Source organism: Alnus glutinosa, chromosome 14, assembly GCF_958979055.1.
Source record: "Alnus glutinosa chromosome 14, dhAlnGlut1.1, whole genome shotgun sequence".
Taxonomy (NCBI): Eukaryota; Viridiplantae; Streptophyta; class Magnoliopsida; order Fagales; family Betulaceae; genus Alnus; species Alnus glutinosa.
Window position 1 is genome coordinate 4,358,284 of NC_084899.1, and position 14,217 is coordinate 4,372,500.

A 14,217-nucleotide genomic window follows, 5' to 3' on the forward strand; every position below is an offset into this window, starting at 1 on the left:
ATGGTGCTATTGAACGGAAACATCGACATATTGTCGAAACCGGTCTAGCCCTACTCTCTCATGCTCATCTACCCTTCAAATTTTGGGATGATGCATTTTCCACTGCATGCTATCTAATCAATCGTATGCCAACTTCAGTTCTACAAAACCTTTCCCTATTTGAAACACTTTTCAAATGCTCCCTAGATTACACATTCCTATGTACATTTGGATGCCTTTGTTGGCCCAACTTTCGTCCTTATAACTCCAACAAGTTTCAACCCCGTTCTGTCCCTTGTTTATTCCTAGGTTATAGCCCTCTTCACAAAGGCTACAAATGCCTCCATTTGCCAACAAATCGGCTCTACATTTCCCGAGATGTCCTATTCATTAAATCTGAATTTCCATACTCGTCTCCCTTATTCCCGCTTGACTCACACACTTCAAATATAAGACAGCAAATCTCCCTACCTATTCTTCTCAGTCCACCAGCTGCTCCTCCTTCACAATCACTCACAGAATACTCCTCTCCTTCTCCATCTCAGTTTCTGCCATCCTCACCAGTGCAGAACCTATCATCAGCTTCTTCAAGCACTGTTGAGACACCTCTTCCAGCTGCATCTTCAGCATCCTCTCCTTCTCTTTCAGTTCCCATTGCTTCCTTATATCCAATGGTTACTCGTGCAAAGAATAACATTTCCAAACCGAGAGAGTTTACTGATGGTCGGATTCGGTACCCCCTTCCCAGAGCACTACTTGCTGAATCTTCACCCCTGGAATTGGAGCCTACTTGTCACTCCACTGCTGTGAAAGACAAAAATTGGCGAACAGCCATGAACACAGAATTTGATGCTCTTCTTCAAAACTAGACTTGGACTCTTGTTCCACCGGAATCAGCTACTAATATAATTGGGTGCAAATGGGTATTTCGGATCAAAAGAAAATCTGATGGATCGATTGATCGATACAAAGCACGGCTGGTAGCCAAGGGTTTTCACCTACAACCTGGAATTGATTACGGTGAGACCTATAGTCCAGTCATCAAACCCACTACGGTGCGCATTGTTCTCTCCCTTGCTCTCTCAAATGGTTGGCCTATTCATCAAATCGATATCCAGAATGCTTTTCTCCATGGAACAATATCAGAAGTGGTCTACATGACTCAACCCCCAGGGTTTTCTCATCCTCAATTTCCCACACATGTATGCAAACTTCAAAAGGCCCTATATGACCTCAAACAAGCTCCAAGGGCATGGTTCTCCAGATTAAGTGGGAAATTACAACAGCTCGGTTTTCATGGCTCCAAATCAGATACTTCCCTCTTCATATACAAATCGGCTGCCTACACTACATTAGTGTTAATATATGTAGATGATATACTGATCACCTCTTCCAAGCCATTAGCTGTCCGTGAATTACTCACTACATTACAGCTAGAATTTGCTGTCAAAGACCTTTGTCTCCTTCACTTTTTCCTTGGTATTGAAGTTCTTCCTTGCCGCACTGGTTTTCTGCTCTCTCAACATCGTTATATTGTGGATATACTACGCAGAACAAAAATGCTTGAGGCCAAGCCCATCAACAGTCCAATGGCTTCTTCAACACATCTCTCGGCTTTTGAAGGTGATTTATTCCCTGACCCCACACTATATCGCAGCACAGTTGGAGCATTGCAGTACCTTTGCATCACAAGATCGGACATATCCTTTTGTGTCAACAAACTGGCTCAGTTCATGCACAAACCCACGGCTCTTCATTGGCAGGCTGTAAAAAGACTTCTCCGGTATCTTAAAGAGACAGTTCAATTCGGTCTTCACTTCAACGGTGCGCCTCTGACCTCCATCCAAGCTTACTCCGATGCTGACTGGGCAGGAGATCGTGATGATCGTCGCTCCACAGGTGGCTATTGCATTTTCCTTGGAAACAATTTAATTTCCTGGAGCTGTAGGAAGCAACAAACCGTCGCCCGCTCAAGCACAGAGGCAGAATACAAGGCCCTAGCAAATACTGCAGCAGAAATATCCTGGATATTGTCCCTATGTTCTGAAATTGGCCTTCGATTCTCTCTTTCTCCAACACTGTGGTGCGACAACATAGGAGCTACATACTTATCCTCAAATCCCGTCTTCCATGCACGAACCAAGCATGTCGAGATTGACTTCCATTTTGTTCGTGACATGGTTTCTAAGAAGACACTTCGTATTCAGTTCATATGTAGCAAGGATCAACTAGCGGATGTGTTTACCAAGCCACTCTCATCCGCACGATTTGCTTTTCTCAGAACCAATCTCAACGTTCTCCCTATACCGTTGAGATTGCAGGTGCGTGTTAAAGACATATCTAGCCCTCAGCTAGATATGTGTTCTACGGTTAAATCTCCTACTCCTATAAGTTCTCAAGATGAAGATAAGACCTAAAAGATAGGAGCTAGTGATAACATCCCTAGTTTAAATTCAAATCTGTTTGTAACTGATTAAATCACATTGATTAATCAGATTGTAGTCTTCTATTCCTATTAGGATTGTACTCTCCTAAACACATGTAACTACCTTCTAGTTCTCTATATATACAAAGAGCTTATACCAACATTTGGTAAGGTAGCACAAAATATACACTTAGTCTTCAAGTTTTTATAATATGGGACCTATTTATAGACATGAAATTTCAAGAAGCTAAAAAAATGGTTACACAGCAGTTATACATACCTCAATCTCAGCATCATTTTGCGCATACATCAGGAGAGACTGCTGAATAAATCAAACATTAATGTTAAAAAGGGGCTAAAAACTATAATGTGTGGTGAATTGATTTCCGTAATAAATTTTTGAGCTTACCGGGATAAGAATATGTTGCAAGTAATCAAAAAATATCAATCAACTTATGGATGCCCTCATCCTCTTGATCCTCTATATCTTTGACCGTAGCATTTGAGACTTTTTTGTTGGCAAAAGTATTTATTGACACTGCACCAAGACAAAATAATTCACTTGAAAATCCCTACTCTTTCGCTAGTTAACAAAAAAAAAAAAAAGAAGACGATCATACTCGAATATCTTTCAAGTATTCACACTCCATTCATCGTAGAAATCTCAAAGATGATTTGCTTTGGAATCCTCTTCCTATTAAATGCTGTGAAAAAAACATAATAAATTAAACTATTTTTAGTATTCGAGCCGTAGAATTTCTCAATTCTGACAGAACTCATAATTTCCTAAAGGACCTCAAAATACGAATTAGCAAGAAAACTAAGGTTGGGAAGAACTCTGACCTGGTGAAGCATCCGGAATTATTGATCTGTTCTTCTTGCAAATCCAATTTTCGAATATAAAAAGCTCTTGTCGTCACCGCATCTGAACTCCTATGACTTTTCTACGATCTAAGAAGACCTATTTATGTCACCCTTTTGAACGCATGTTTGTCTTAGACAAATAAGGCTTAGAGGGCCTAAACATTGACCTCAAGTGATGTGACATAACTTCAGATTGAACTTCGTGTCAAAAATATATGTTTTGTTCCTCTTTACATATTCCACCAAATAGTTGGCCACTGGATTTGACTGTTAGGACCTCCAATGAATTTGGATACAATTCAGATCAAGAATGTCTTGTAATTCCGTTTGTCTTTCTTCGTGTGGCAGAATATTGTGTACAAGCTTTTGTTTCAAGACAATATTATCAAGTTCAACTATGCCGGGCAGCCACTCAAAGAATATTAAAAAGGAAAAAAAAAATATTTGCTTTCATAGCAGAGTTTTGACCTCCATCTTTGCTTATAATTTGATCCAATTACCTTCAATATGCTCATGCAAACCAAAAGTATAACATGATATTAACTCATTAAAAAGTCTTATCTTTAAAGAAAAAAGAAAATAACTAAGATTAACAAAAAGAAACTCATTCAAAAAAGACATGTTCAACTTTACCACGGATTTGCATTTGACTTCATTCAGGACATCAATCAATTGGAATTCGTCTATTGTGCGTTGGTGAAGTTATCCTAAAATGACATTCCTTATATCCTATATCACAATAAATTTATTCAAAATTGTACCACAAGAGTAGTTTTGTCCTATCATACAAATGAAAGACTATTTTGTATCAAAACCATAATTTGAAATTAAAATTATTGCAAAGCAAGTGAACAAATTGGGTTACAGTAGCAATGTACCTTCCCTTTAAAAATCTTACGGAGTCCAAATTTAAGTCTACGAATGAAAATACCAAGAGCATAATAGCTCAAAGCCTACAAAAGAATGCAAATACCCGAAGCATAATAGCTCAAAGCCTACAAAGGTAAGAACATAAACAATAATTAGGTATATGCAACAGGCAATAGATTTTCCAAGTGTTTATCTTTTGTACAAATTTCCCCTTTATGTTATTCATCTCACCCGCATTGTTACATCATAAATTCCAAACTGCATTTGGCCTAGAAAATAAACGAAAGATCGAGGATGGGACTTGATCATCAAATCTTTTGATGAACATGATTTAAATAAATCATTTGGAAGCAACTGAGAGAAAGAATGGTATCCACAGTAAATATATACGATGTCAAAAATGATCTACATTTCCAATGTTTAGTATTTTCAAAAAGACAACTAGCACTATATTCTAAATGCATACCATTAAATTTTTTTTGGTGTAACCGTCACTCCCACCAAAGCCTCCTAACCAGCTAGCTCTCTTCTTCATACATATTAGATTAATTGATAATTTTACAAAATAAATATGGGACCTATTTATAGACATAGAATTTCAAGAAGCTAAAAAAATTGATACACATTAGTTATACATACCTCAATTTCAGCATCAAATTGCGCGTACATTAGGAGAGTCCGCTGAATAAATCAAACATTAATGTTAAAAAGGGGCTAAAAACTATAATGTGTTGCAAATTGATTTTCATAATTTGAACTTCCCGGGATAGGAATATGTTGCAGGTGATCAAAAATATCAATCAACTTATGGATGTCCTCATCCTCTATATCTTTGGCGGTAGCATTTGAGACTTTTTTGTTGGCGAAAGTATTTATTGGCACTACACCAAGACAAAATAATTTTCACCTCAAAATCCCTACTCTTTCGCTAGAATAAAAAAAAAAAAAGTGACCAAATATTGTGGGAAGCATACTCGAGTATCTTTCGAGTATTCGCACTCCATTCATCGTAGAAATCTCAAAGATGATTTGCTTTGGAATCCTCTCCTTATTAAATGTTATGAAAAGAACACAATAAATTAAACTGTTTTTAGGAACAAATTTGTACTACCTTATCGAATATCAAATCAATAAAAACACAAAACTGTACTTTATTTGGAAAAAAAAAATGTTACCTTATCGTACTCGTATTAATCCATCTCATAACTTTTTGTGCGCCTCCATCTTGATATGAGAAAATCTACTTATGTCGCCCTTTTGAACGCATGTTTATCTTAAACAAATAAGGCTTAGAGGGCCCAATCATTGACCCCAAGTGATGTGACACAACTTCAGATCTAAATACGTTTCAAAAATATCTGTTTTCTTCCTCTTCACATATTCCACCAAATAGTTGGCCATTGAATTTGACTATTGGGACCTCCAATAAACTTGGATACAATTCAGATCAGTGATATCCTTACACCGATCAAGAATGTCTTGTAATTCTGTTTGCCTTACTTCATGTGGCAGAATATTGTGTACAAGCTTTGTTTCACAACAATATTATCAAGTTCATCTACGCTGGGCAATCATCCTCTGTCCCGCAACTCAAATAAAGCTAACTCTAGTGTTGCTGCCTCAGCCTCCATTATATTGGAACTTTGACTTTTTCTCCCAGCGCGATTTTCATTTTTTAAAACTTTTGCACGCCGCAAAAGGTGTACTCCACGGTGGTCAAAGAGGACATATCTCAAGAAAGTGTTCTTGTAAATCATTTACAATAACTTCACTACCGTGGGGTACATCTTTTGCGGCGTGCAAAAGTTTTAAAAAATGAAAATCGCGCTTGAAGAAAAAGTCAAAGTTCCAATATAGTAGAGGCTGAGGCAGCAACACTAGAGTTAGCTTTATTTGAGTTGCGGGACAGATGATGATTGCCCAGCGTAGATGAACTTGATAATATTGTTGTGAAACAAAGCTTGTACACAATATTATGCCACAAGAAGTAAGGCAAACAGAATTACAAGACATTCTTGATCGGTGTAAGGATATCACTGATCTGAATTGTATCCAAGTTTATTGGAGGTCCCAATAGTCAAATCCAATGGCCAACTATTTGGTGGAATATGTGAAGAGGAAGAAAACAGATATTTTTGAAACGCATTTAGATCTGAAGTTGTGTCACATCGCTTGGGGTCAATGATTGGGCCCTCTAAGCCTTATTTGTTTAAGATAAACATGCGTTCAAAAGGGCGACATAAGTAGATTTTCTCAGATCAAGATGGAGGCGCACAAAAAGTTATGAGCTGGATTAATACGAGTACGATAAGGTAATATTTTTTTTTCTCCAAATAAAGTACAGTCTTGTGTTTTTATTGATTTGATATTCGATAAGGTAGTACAAATTTGTTCCTAAAAACAGTTTAATTTATTGTGTTCTTTTCATAACATTTAATATGGAGAGGATTCCAAAACAAATCATCTTTGAGATTTCTACGATGAATGGAGTGCGAATACTCGAAAGATACTTGAGTATGCTTGCCATAATCTTTGGCCCTTTTTTTTTTTTTTAGCGAAAGAGTAGGGATTTTGAAGTGAAAATTATTTTGTCTTGGTGTAGTGCCAATAAATACTTTTGCCAACAAAAAAGTCTCAAATGCTACCGCCGAAGACATAGAGGATGAGGGCATCCATAAGTTGATTGATATTTTTGATCACCTGCAACATATTCCTATCCCGGGAAGTTCAAAAATTTATTATGGAAATCAATTTGCCACACATTATAGTTTTTAGCCCCTTTTTAACATTAATGTCTGATTTATTCAGCGGACTCTCCTAATGTACGCGTAATTTGATGCTGGGATTGAGGTATGTATAATTGATGTGTATCCATTTTTTTAGCTTCTTGAAATTTCATGTCTATAAATAGGTCCCATATTTATTTTGTAAAATTATCAATTAATCTAATATGTATGAAGAAGAGAGCTAGCTGGTTATGAGGCTTTGGTGGGAGTCACGGTTGCACCAAAAAAAATTCAATGGTATGCATTTAGAATATAGTGCTAGTTGTCTTTTTGAAAATACTGAACATTGGAAATGTAGATCATTTTTGACATCATATATATTTACTGTGGGTACCATTCTTTCTCGCAGTTGCTTCCAAATGATTTATTTAAATCATGTTCATCAGAAGATTTAATGATCAAGTCCCATCCTCGATCTTTCGTTTATTTTCTAGGCCAAATGCAGTTTGGAATTTATGATGTAGAAATGCGGGTAAGATGAATAATATAAAGAGGAAATTTGTACAAAAGATAAACACTAGGAAAATCTATTGCCTGTTGCATATACCTAATTATTGTTTATGTTCTTACCTTTGTAGGCTTTGAGCTATTATGCTTAAGGTATTTGCATTCTTTTGTAGGCTTTGAGCTATTATGCTCTGGGTATTTGTATTCGTAGACTTAAATTTGGGCTCCGCAAGATTTTTAAAGGGAAGGTGCAATGCTACTGTAACCCAATTTGTTCACTTGCTTTGCAATAATTTTAAATTCAAATTATAGTGTTGATACAAAATAGTCTTTCATTTGTATGATAGGACAAAACTACTCTTGTGGTATAATTTTGAATAAATTTATTGTGATATAGGATATAAGGAATGCCATTCTGGGATGGCTTCACCAGCGCACAATAGACGAATTTCAATTGATCGATGTCCTGAATGAAGTCGAATGCAAATCCGTGGTAAAGTTGAACATGTCTTTTTTGAATGAGTTTCTTTTTGTTGATCTTAGTTATTTTCTTTTTTCTTTAAAGATAAGACTTTTTAATGAGTTAATATCATGTTATACTTTTGGTTTGCATGAGCATATTGAAGGTAGTTGGATCAAATTATAAGCAAAGATGGAGGTCAAAACTTTGCTATGAAAGCAAATATATTTTTTTTTTTTCCTTTTTAATATTCTTTGAGTGGGTTACAGCGAGCTCAAGCAAAAAGGCATAGTCACTGAGAAGAAACCGGATCTCTATATCATACAGCGGAAGCTGGTAATTATTTTTTTCCCTTTTCAGTTGAGCATATTGATTTCCAATAATCTATGGTCAAACGTAAAAGAAAATTTTATGAATTTTTTAGATGTCTTCTGTTATTATGTTTTCATTTTTATCTAATATCAAGCTTTTATTGTACTTTATGTAGTTGCCACAACAATCTCAAAATGATTTCAGTGTCGAAGATTTAGAAGTTGAACATAAAAAAGATGATGAATTTATTGCTTATTACTACAATGTAACTATACGTTCTTTCTCTTATCTAGAATCTAGTTATACTTCCCTTAGGCTAGTTTTTAAAGTCCTTGCGGTTATAACCATGAATCCTTACTTCTTACAGGTTGTGGAAGGAATTGATCTCTTAGGGTCATACACTTTTTGGGTTCGAAGTTTGGCAATGTAAGTTATGAACAAGAGGAAAACCAAAAAAACAAGCCTCTCTTCCATTTTAGTTTACTTTACTAGTTGGGGATATATTATGCTATTTAGAAAACGATAATTTATGTATTTGCATAGACTTTATTTCATATTGTGGCTATTAATTCATATTCAAAATCTCTCAATTTCATTACTGTTCTTAGAGCCTCTTTATAAATGCTTGGTGAACCCCCTTTAGGCATGGGTGATAACTAGGACAAAACACATGTTAGTGCTAAGGTTTATTATTGGACGTGATGTTGAATGTAGTGCATTATAATGGTGCATAGAGAATCTGTTGAACTCTGTTATTGAAAGTTCCAACTGAGTCAATTAAATGAATTGTGACGACCCTATCATGAGAGATATGGATTTTTAATTTTTAATTTTTTTTTTTTTTTTTTTTTTTTGCCCTTTCTGAATTTGTTTGCTAGAATGGTTTCGACTCCATCTATACGCTTCATTTCTCATGTAGTGCAACCTTATTTTGTAGTGGTAGGATTGCTAAAATATCCATTGTTCCTCTTAGTAATGTCCAAGAACGTTAATTCATGTTGTAAACAGTTGTAAACTTGCATTGATGAATTATTTTTCTACTGATTAATAGGGATCTGAAAAGAATCTATTGCCTTGGGCTTCAGTACCATACTAATGAAGGCTGCCTTGATTTTGCAAGACTATTTCAGGAGTGTTCTTCAAAGTAAACAGAAGCCTTTGATTTTAGCTAAGCTAATAAATAGTATTAGTTCTCTTCTCAATCAAATCAATAAGCTTTTTGATTGATTCAAGGCGCCGCCTTCCTTCTTAGAACCCATTGAGGGGGACCTTGGCCTGGGAAGGGGGACCTTGGCTTGGGAAGGGGATAGTGGCCGAGTGGTTAAAAGTGACAGACTGTAAATCTGTTGAAGTTTTTCTACGTAGGTTCGAATCCTGCCTCTCCCACTTGTTTGTTGTAGAGTTAAAAAAAGAGGAAGGAGGCAAATTTTTTTTTTTTTTTTTTAAAAAAAATTTAATTTTAATTTAATTTAATTTTTTATTTATTTATTTTTTTTCAATTTTTAATTGTATTTAAATCTTTTTTAAATTTGTTTCTTAATTTAGTTTTGTTCTTGTTTTTGGTTAATTACTTTTTTTTCTTTGGTAATTTTCTTATTTCCGACCACAAATATCGTAATATTTATTTTACCAAAAAATATCACCAAATCAAATTACACAAATCAATAATTAATAACGTATTTGTTAACTACGCAAATCTTTACAATCAAAAAATAAAAATATTCGTTACTAAAAAAAAAATAATTACACAAAATAAAACATATTCGTTACTAACAAAAAATAATTACACAAAATATCTACAAATCCGAAAGGCGTCCTTGCGGATCACGAGCTATCGTCCCAGGCGTGTTCTCGGCAACCGGTGATTGCTGCGCAAGGGATGGTGTAACGGGCGATGGTGTAGGGACATGGGAGTGTTGGCTCAGCTGTCGTCCAATAGGCGACAACAGGCCAATCGTTGTTGCATTACCTGCAAGTAATAAAAACAATTAAAACATATAATATTATACGCAAAATTAAAGTGGTAATGAAAACAAATTAAAATTAATTTCGTCGTATACACAATATAAATCATATCTGCAGATGCACTACTAATAGACGACGTAATACCTACGTTTGTAGGTGAAGACTGCTGAGCACCAATACATGCAGGTGATACTTCCATAGAGGACATGAAGGTCTCGAATTGTCGTATGTGCTGCTCCAAGACGTCATTCCTCTCTCGCTCAGCACGTAGCATCTCCTGCATTTTCGCCATCTGCCGGGCATTTTTGGCCCAATCCCGAGATGTGCCCTGAGATGGTCCCTCCTATGAGCGAGACCTGTATGAAAAACACGTCCCCCGAATAGGAGTAAAGTTCGGCCCAACCTGCCGAACCCTCCCTGCGTACTCAGGCCTCCCAACCGCATGTTCGTATGCGTCGTTCGGTGCCCAACACACCGTGTCTGCTGAGACGCTTTGCGTGGCGGCTGGATCACTGGATAAACTCCGCGTCATCCTCTCTTGTATGTCGTCAACATGAAATACTCATATATTGAATAATGTCATATCACACACATAACTTAGAAATATTAGTAAAATAGATCAGTAGCATACGCATAGGACCCGTGTAAGTTCATTCAGGTAAGTTCCGTCCTTCCTTGTGTGGGTCTTCACGAACGAGTCGGCGCGAGTGAGGGGTGTGCCAAATGTACATGTTTGTCGTCATCCAGTTGAAATATATAATAAACAGAGAGCGAGAAAATAGTTTAAAAACAAAAAAACAATTAGCAACAAATATAAAAAACATATACATATATTTGTTCATACCTATTCGTGATTAAATCTGGCATAACTTTTGGATCCCGTACAATGGGGGAGGTCATTCTGCTCCCGCAGCCACTTCATCTGTTCAGAGGTCGCCTACGCATTGAACATAGAGATAAAAATGTAAGCATTTACACACTTAAAGTAGTAATAAAATTAAATGAACTGTTATTAAAAAAAACACAACATTTTTTTGTCATACAATCAGCGCACCAAATGACCTACATAACATTTTTTGTTCAGTGCACCAATCGCTTAGCAGGAACTCTACATCTTCTGCGTCATACTTCGCAAAAACTGGTCCAGCACTCTCGCATGTATAATCTTGGGCGTGTCACCGTCTTGAATTTCTAGCTTGGTTTTGAACCTCGACTTCCATGAGCGGTGCTTACGGCCAATATCGTTCCACGCTTCCTGTTGTACCTTGCACTCGTTTATTGATACAGGTAGATAGAACTCCTCCTGCACATTCAATTTAAGCATTAGTATAAAAACTACAAGAAAAACTTAATCTTAAGTTTAATTTACATAAATAAATAAATTAGATTCATAAACATACCATCAGCACGTCCCACATAGCCTACTTAATCTGCTTATCTACCTTCGACCATTCGTCTCGCACATGTATGTGGGACCCGCTTCTGATAAGCATGCCCTCAGCCCGCTTAAAACGATTGCAAGCTCGTCCTACAGGTTGTAAAGCAGCTACAGGTTGTAAAGCAGCATTGTACTGCAACACAATTTTCTTCCCCCCTCGGGAGCACCCAATTTCTCTCTGGGTCCATAATCACCTCATAATATATGCTTCCGTCTGGGTTATACCCTAATGAAAAAAATATACAACATTTAATTGTTTAACACTAAAAACCATAATTATATTAATAAATTATAAATTCAATTTATTTTTCTTTCAAACTTAATATTTATTTTTGGTAACATAATATGAGTTTTAATGATGTATAAATATGTACTTACCCATCAACCGAATCTGGTCAATCTGTATGCGCTAAGTTGCTGGGTCGCCTGCAACCTCCTCGCCAACCCCTTCCGCTGGGGGAGGTTGCTGATCATCATCTAAAAGCATATCTTGGGGGCTATCGGGGGCCAACTGATCGGGACCCAACATCGCAACGTCTCCCTAATGGGGAATCTGGCTCCCCCCAGATCTGGCATCTGACTCTCACCTGAAAGTGGCACCTGACTCTCTCCAAATATCGGCACCTAACTCTCACCAGATAAAGGCACCTGGCTCTCACCAGATAAAGGCACCTGGCTATTCCCATGCCCAAGTCTCTGGCTCATTGCGGATGCTGGCATCTGCCTCAACCCCATAATCTGACCCTGCATCGCTGTCGGTGCTGGCATCTGTCCCAACCCCACAGCCGGCATCTACATCTCCCTATAAGGTGGAAGCGAAAACCTATCATCCTGTGTCTCGCTATCAGATCCACATGCCGTAGGTCCAGTGTATGGATACTGAAAGTACGGCACATAACCATGTGGCCTCATGATGAGAATGTAAAATGTTATATTTTTCCCCTTAATATTTAATCCCTTATACTTATTTAATGCCTAAATGTACTAATTATTCTTATATTTTGATTTATGATACAAATTGAGGTATTAAATGCAAAACAAGCTAATTGGGCGATTTTGGACAGTTTCGACATCAGTTCGTAATCTGGGTATAACTCTCTCATAAAAGCTTCGATTGAGATGATTCAAGATGCTGTGGAACACCAAGAAAACGATCTACAACTTTCATGTTTGGCGTTTTGAGAGATACTGAATGTATCAAGGTCGAAATCGGGCTTGAAGTTGACGTTCTGATGTGGATCTGATGTGGTTTAATTGCAGAAGTTTTCAGATATGGAAATTTCTTTACTTTGAGACTTTCCATAATCATCCAATCAATTCCAGCCAAGCCAAGCAATAAATACAAAGTCAAGCAAAAGGAAGAAAAGGAAGGAAAAGATGTGTAGAGGATCAAGAAAATAAAGAAGAGATTTGTGGAGACCACGTGAAGAAGACAATATAAAAGGAGCATCTCTTTCCATACAAAGGAAATTGACTTTCTCTCCATACTTGGCTGATTTATGGGGACTTAAACAAGGAAAGAATCGATAGAGCATGTGGCAACAAAAGTCCCCATTGAAAACATCACCTTCCTAGTTATCCTAGCCTTTATTTTATGTTTAATACTTTCCTTAATAAATTAGATTTGTGTATTGTTATTTTAGGATAGTATTTACAATATCTTTCTAGGAGATTTTTTAGGCTTTTAGCATATGGGATGAAACGTGTATAAAAGGGGAGAACCATGACACACAAGACATCATCTATCTTCCATCTTCTCCCCTCTTCTTTAACTTCCTTGAGTTTTAGTCATGGCCCTGCGTGGCTAAACTTTCATAATTGGTCGAAGGAAACGGAAGCCTCGGAATCAATAAAACCGTGAGATCTAATTTGTTTTTATTGTTCGATTTATGTTTTGAGTATCAGATATTTTTCTATGTTTATTTTTATGATTGTCTCGTTTAATTACTAGAAGGCCTACTAGTGTATTACTCGTTGCAATCTATTGCTAGGTTGGATATCAAATCCGTAATTGTTTGATCCCTCCAATCTACGAAGCAACTAAGATTTAATGATTTGCTGCTTCTCAGCGATTATTAAATCTTAGGGAGAACATCTGACGAAATTAAATGCAACCGCTTGTGCTTGTGTTGTTTCGCTTCATCGATCTTTCTAATTCTTAAGGCTGCTACTAGATTAAACCTATAGCGCTTGTCTTAGGTTGTTTAGTAGTTAGGGTTAATTAGAGCGCTTGTCTTCTAATTAACTACGACTAAGGAGAGATAGGAAAACAGTTCCAACGGTGAATATTCAAAGCATGAATTGATATATATTTGCATCGATGATCAATTGCCAGATTTCGATGGTGGAAGTTGACTTAGACCAATGTTTCTTTACTTGATTAATATTTTAATTTGAATTGTTTCTTAGTTATTTTTCTTAAAATTATTTTTATACTCAAAACCCCCCATCCTTGTTCACGTAGCATAAAACTCGGTTAATTACTCTCCGTGGGATCGACTCTTACTTCCACTGCTATATATATATTTTCACAAGTAAGGTTTTATTTTTGGGTGCCTGCGACAGCACACCAAATTTTGGCGCCGTTGCCGGGGAGTAATTCTAGTTTATTTTTGTGCTTCTTGTGATCCTTATTTTTTTTTTCTTGAAATTTTTTGCTTTTATTGTTTTC

At 36.6% G+C, this 14,217-nt stretch overlaps 1 protein-coding gene across 1 annotated transcript; it reads left to right on the plus strand.

The window, feature by feature from the left end:
• The first annotated feature begins 6,109 nt into the window (after window positions 1-6,109).
• LOC133856961 (uncharacterized) lies at window positions 6,110-9,561 on the plus strand. The gene is made up of 5 exons (XM_062292027.1): window positions 6,110-7,864; window positions 8,101-8,167; window positions 8,319-8,408; window positions 8,511-8,569; window positions 9,195-9,561. The coding sequence occupies exons 1-5, from the start codon at window positions 7,842-7,844 to the stop codon at window positions 9,289-9,291; spliced, it is 336 nt and encodes a 111-aa protein (XP_062148011.1). The 5' UTR covers window positions 6,110-7,841; the 3' UTR covers window positions 9,292-9,561.
• Window positions 9,562-14,217: the final 4,656 nt, after the last annotated feature.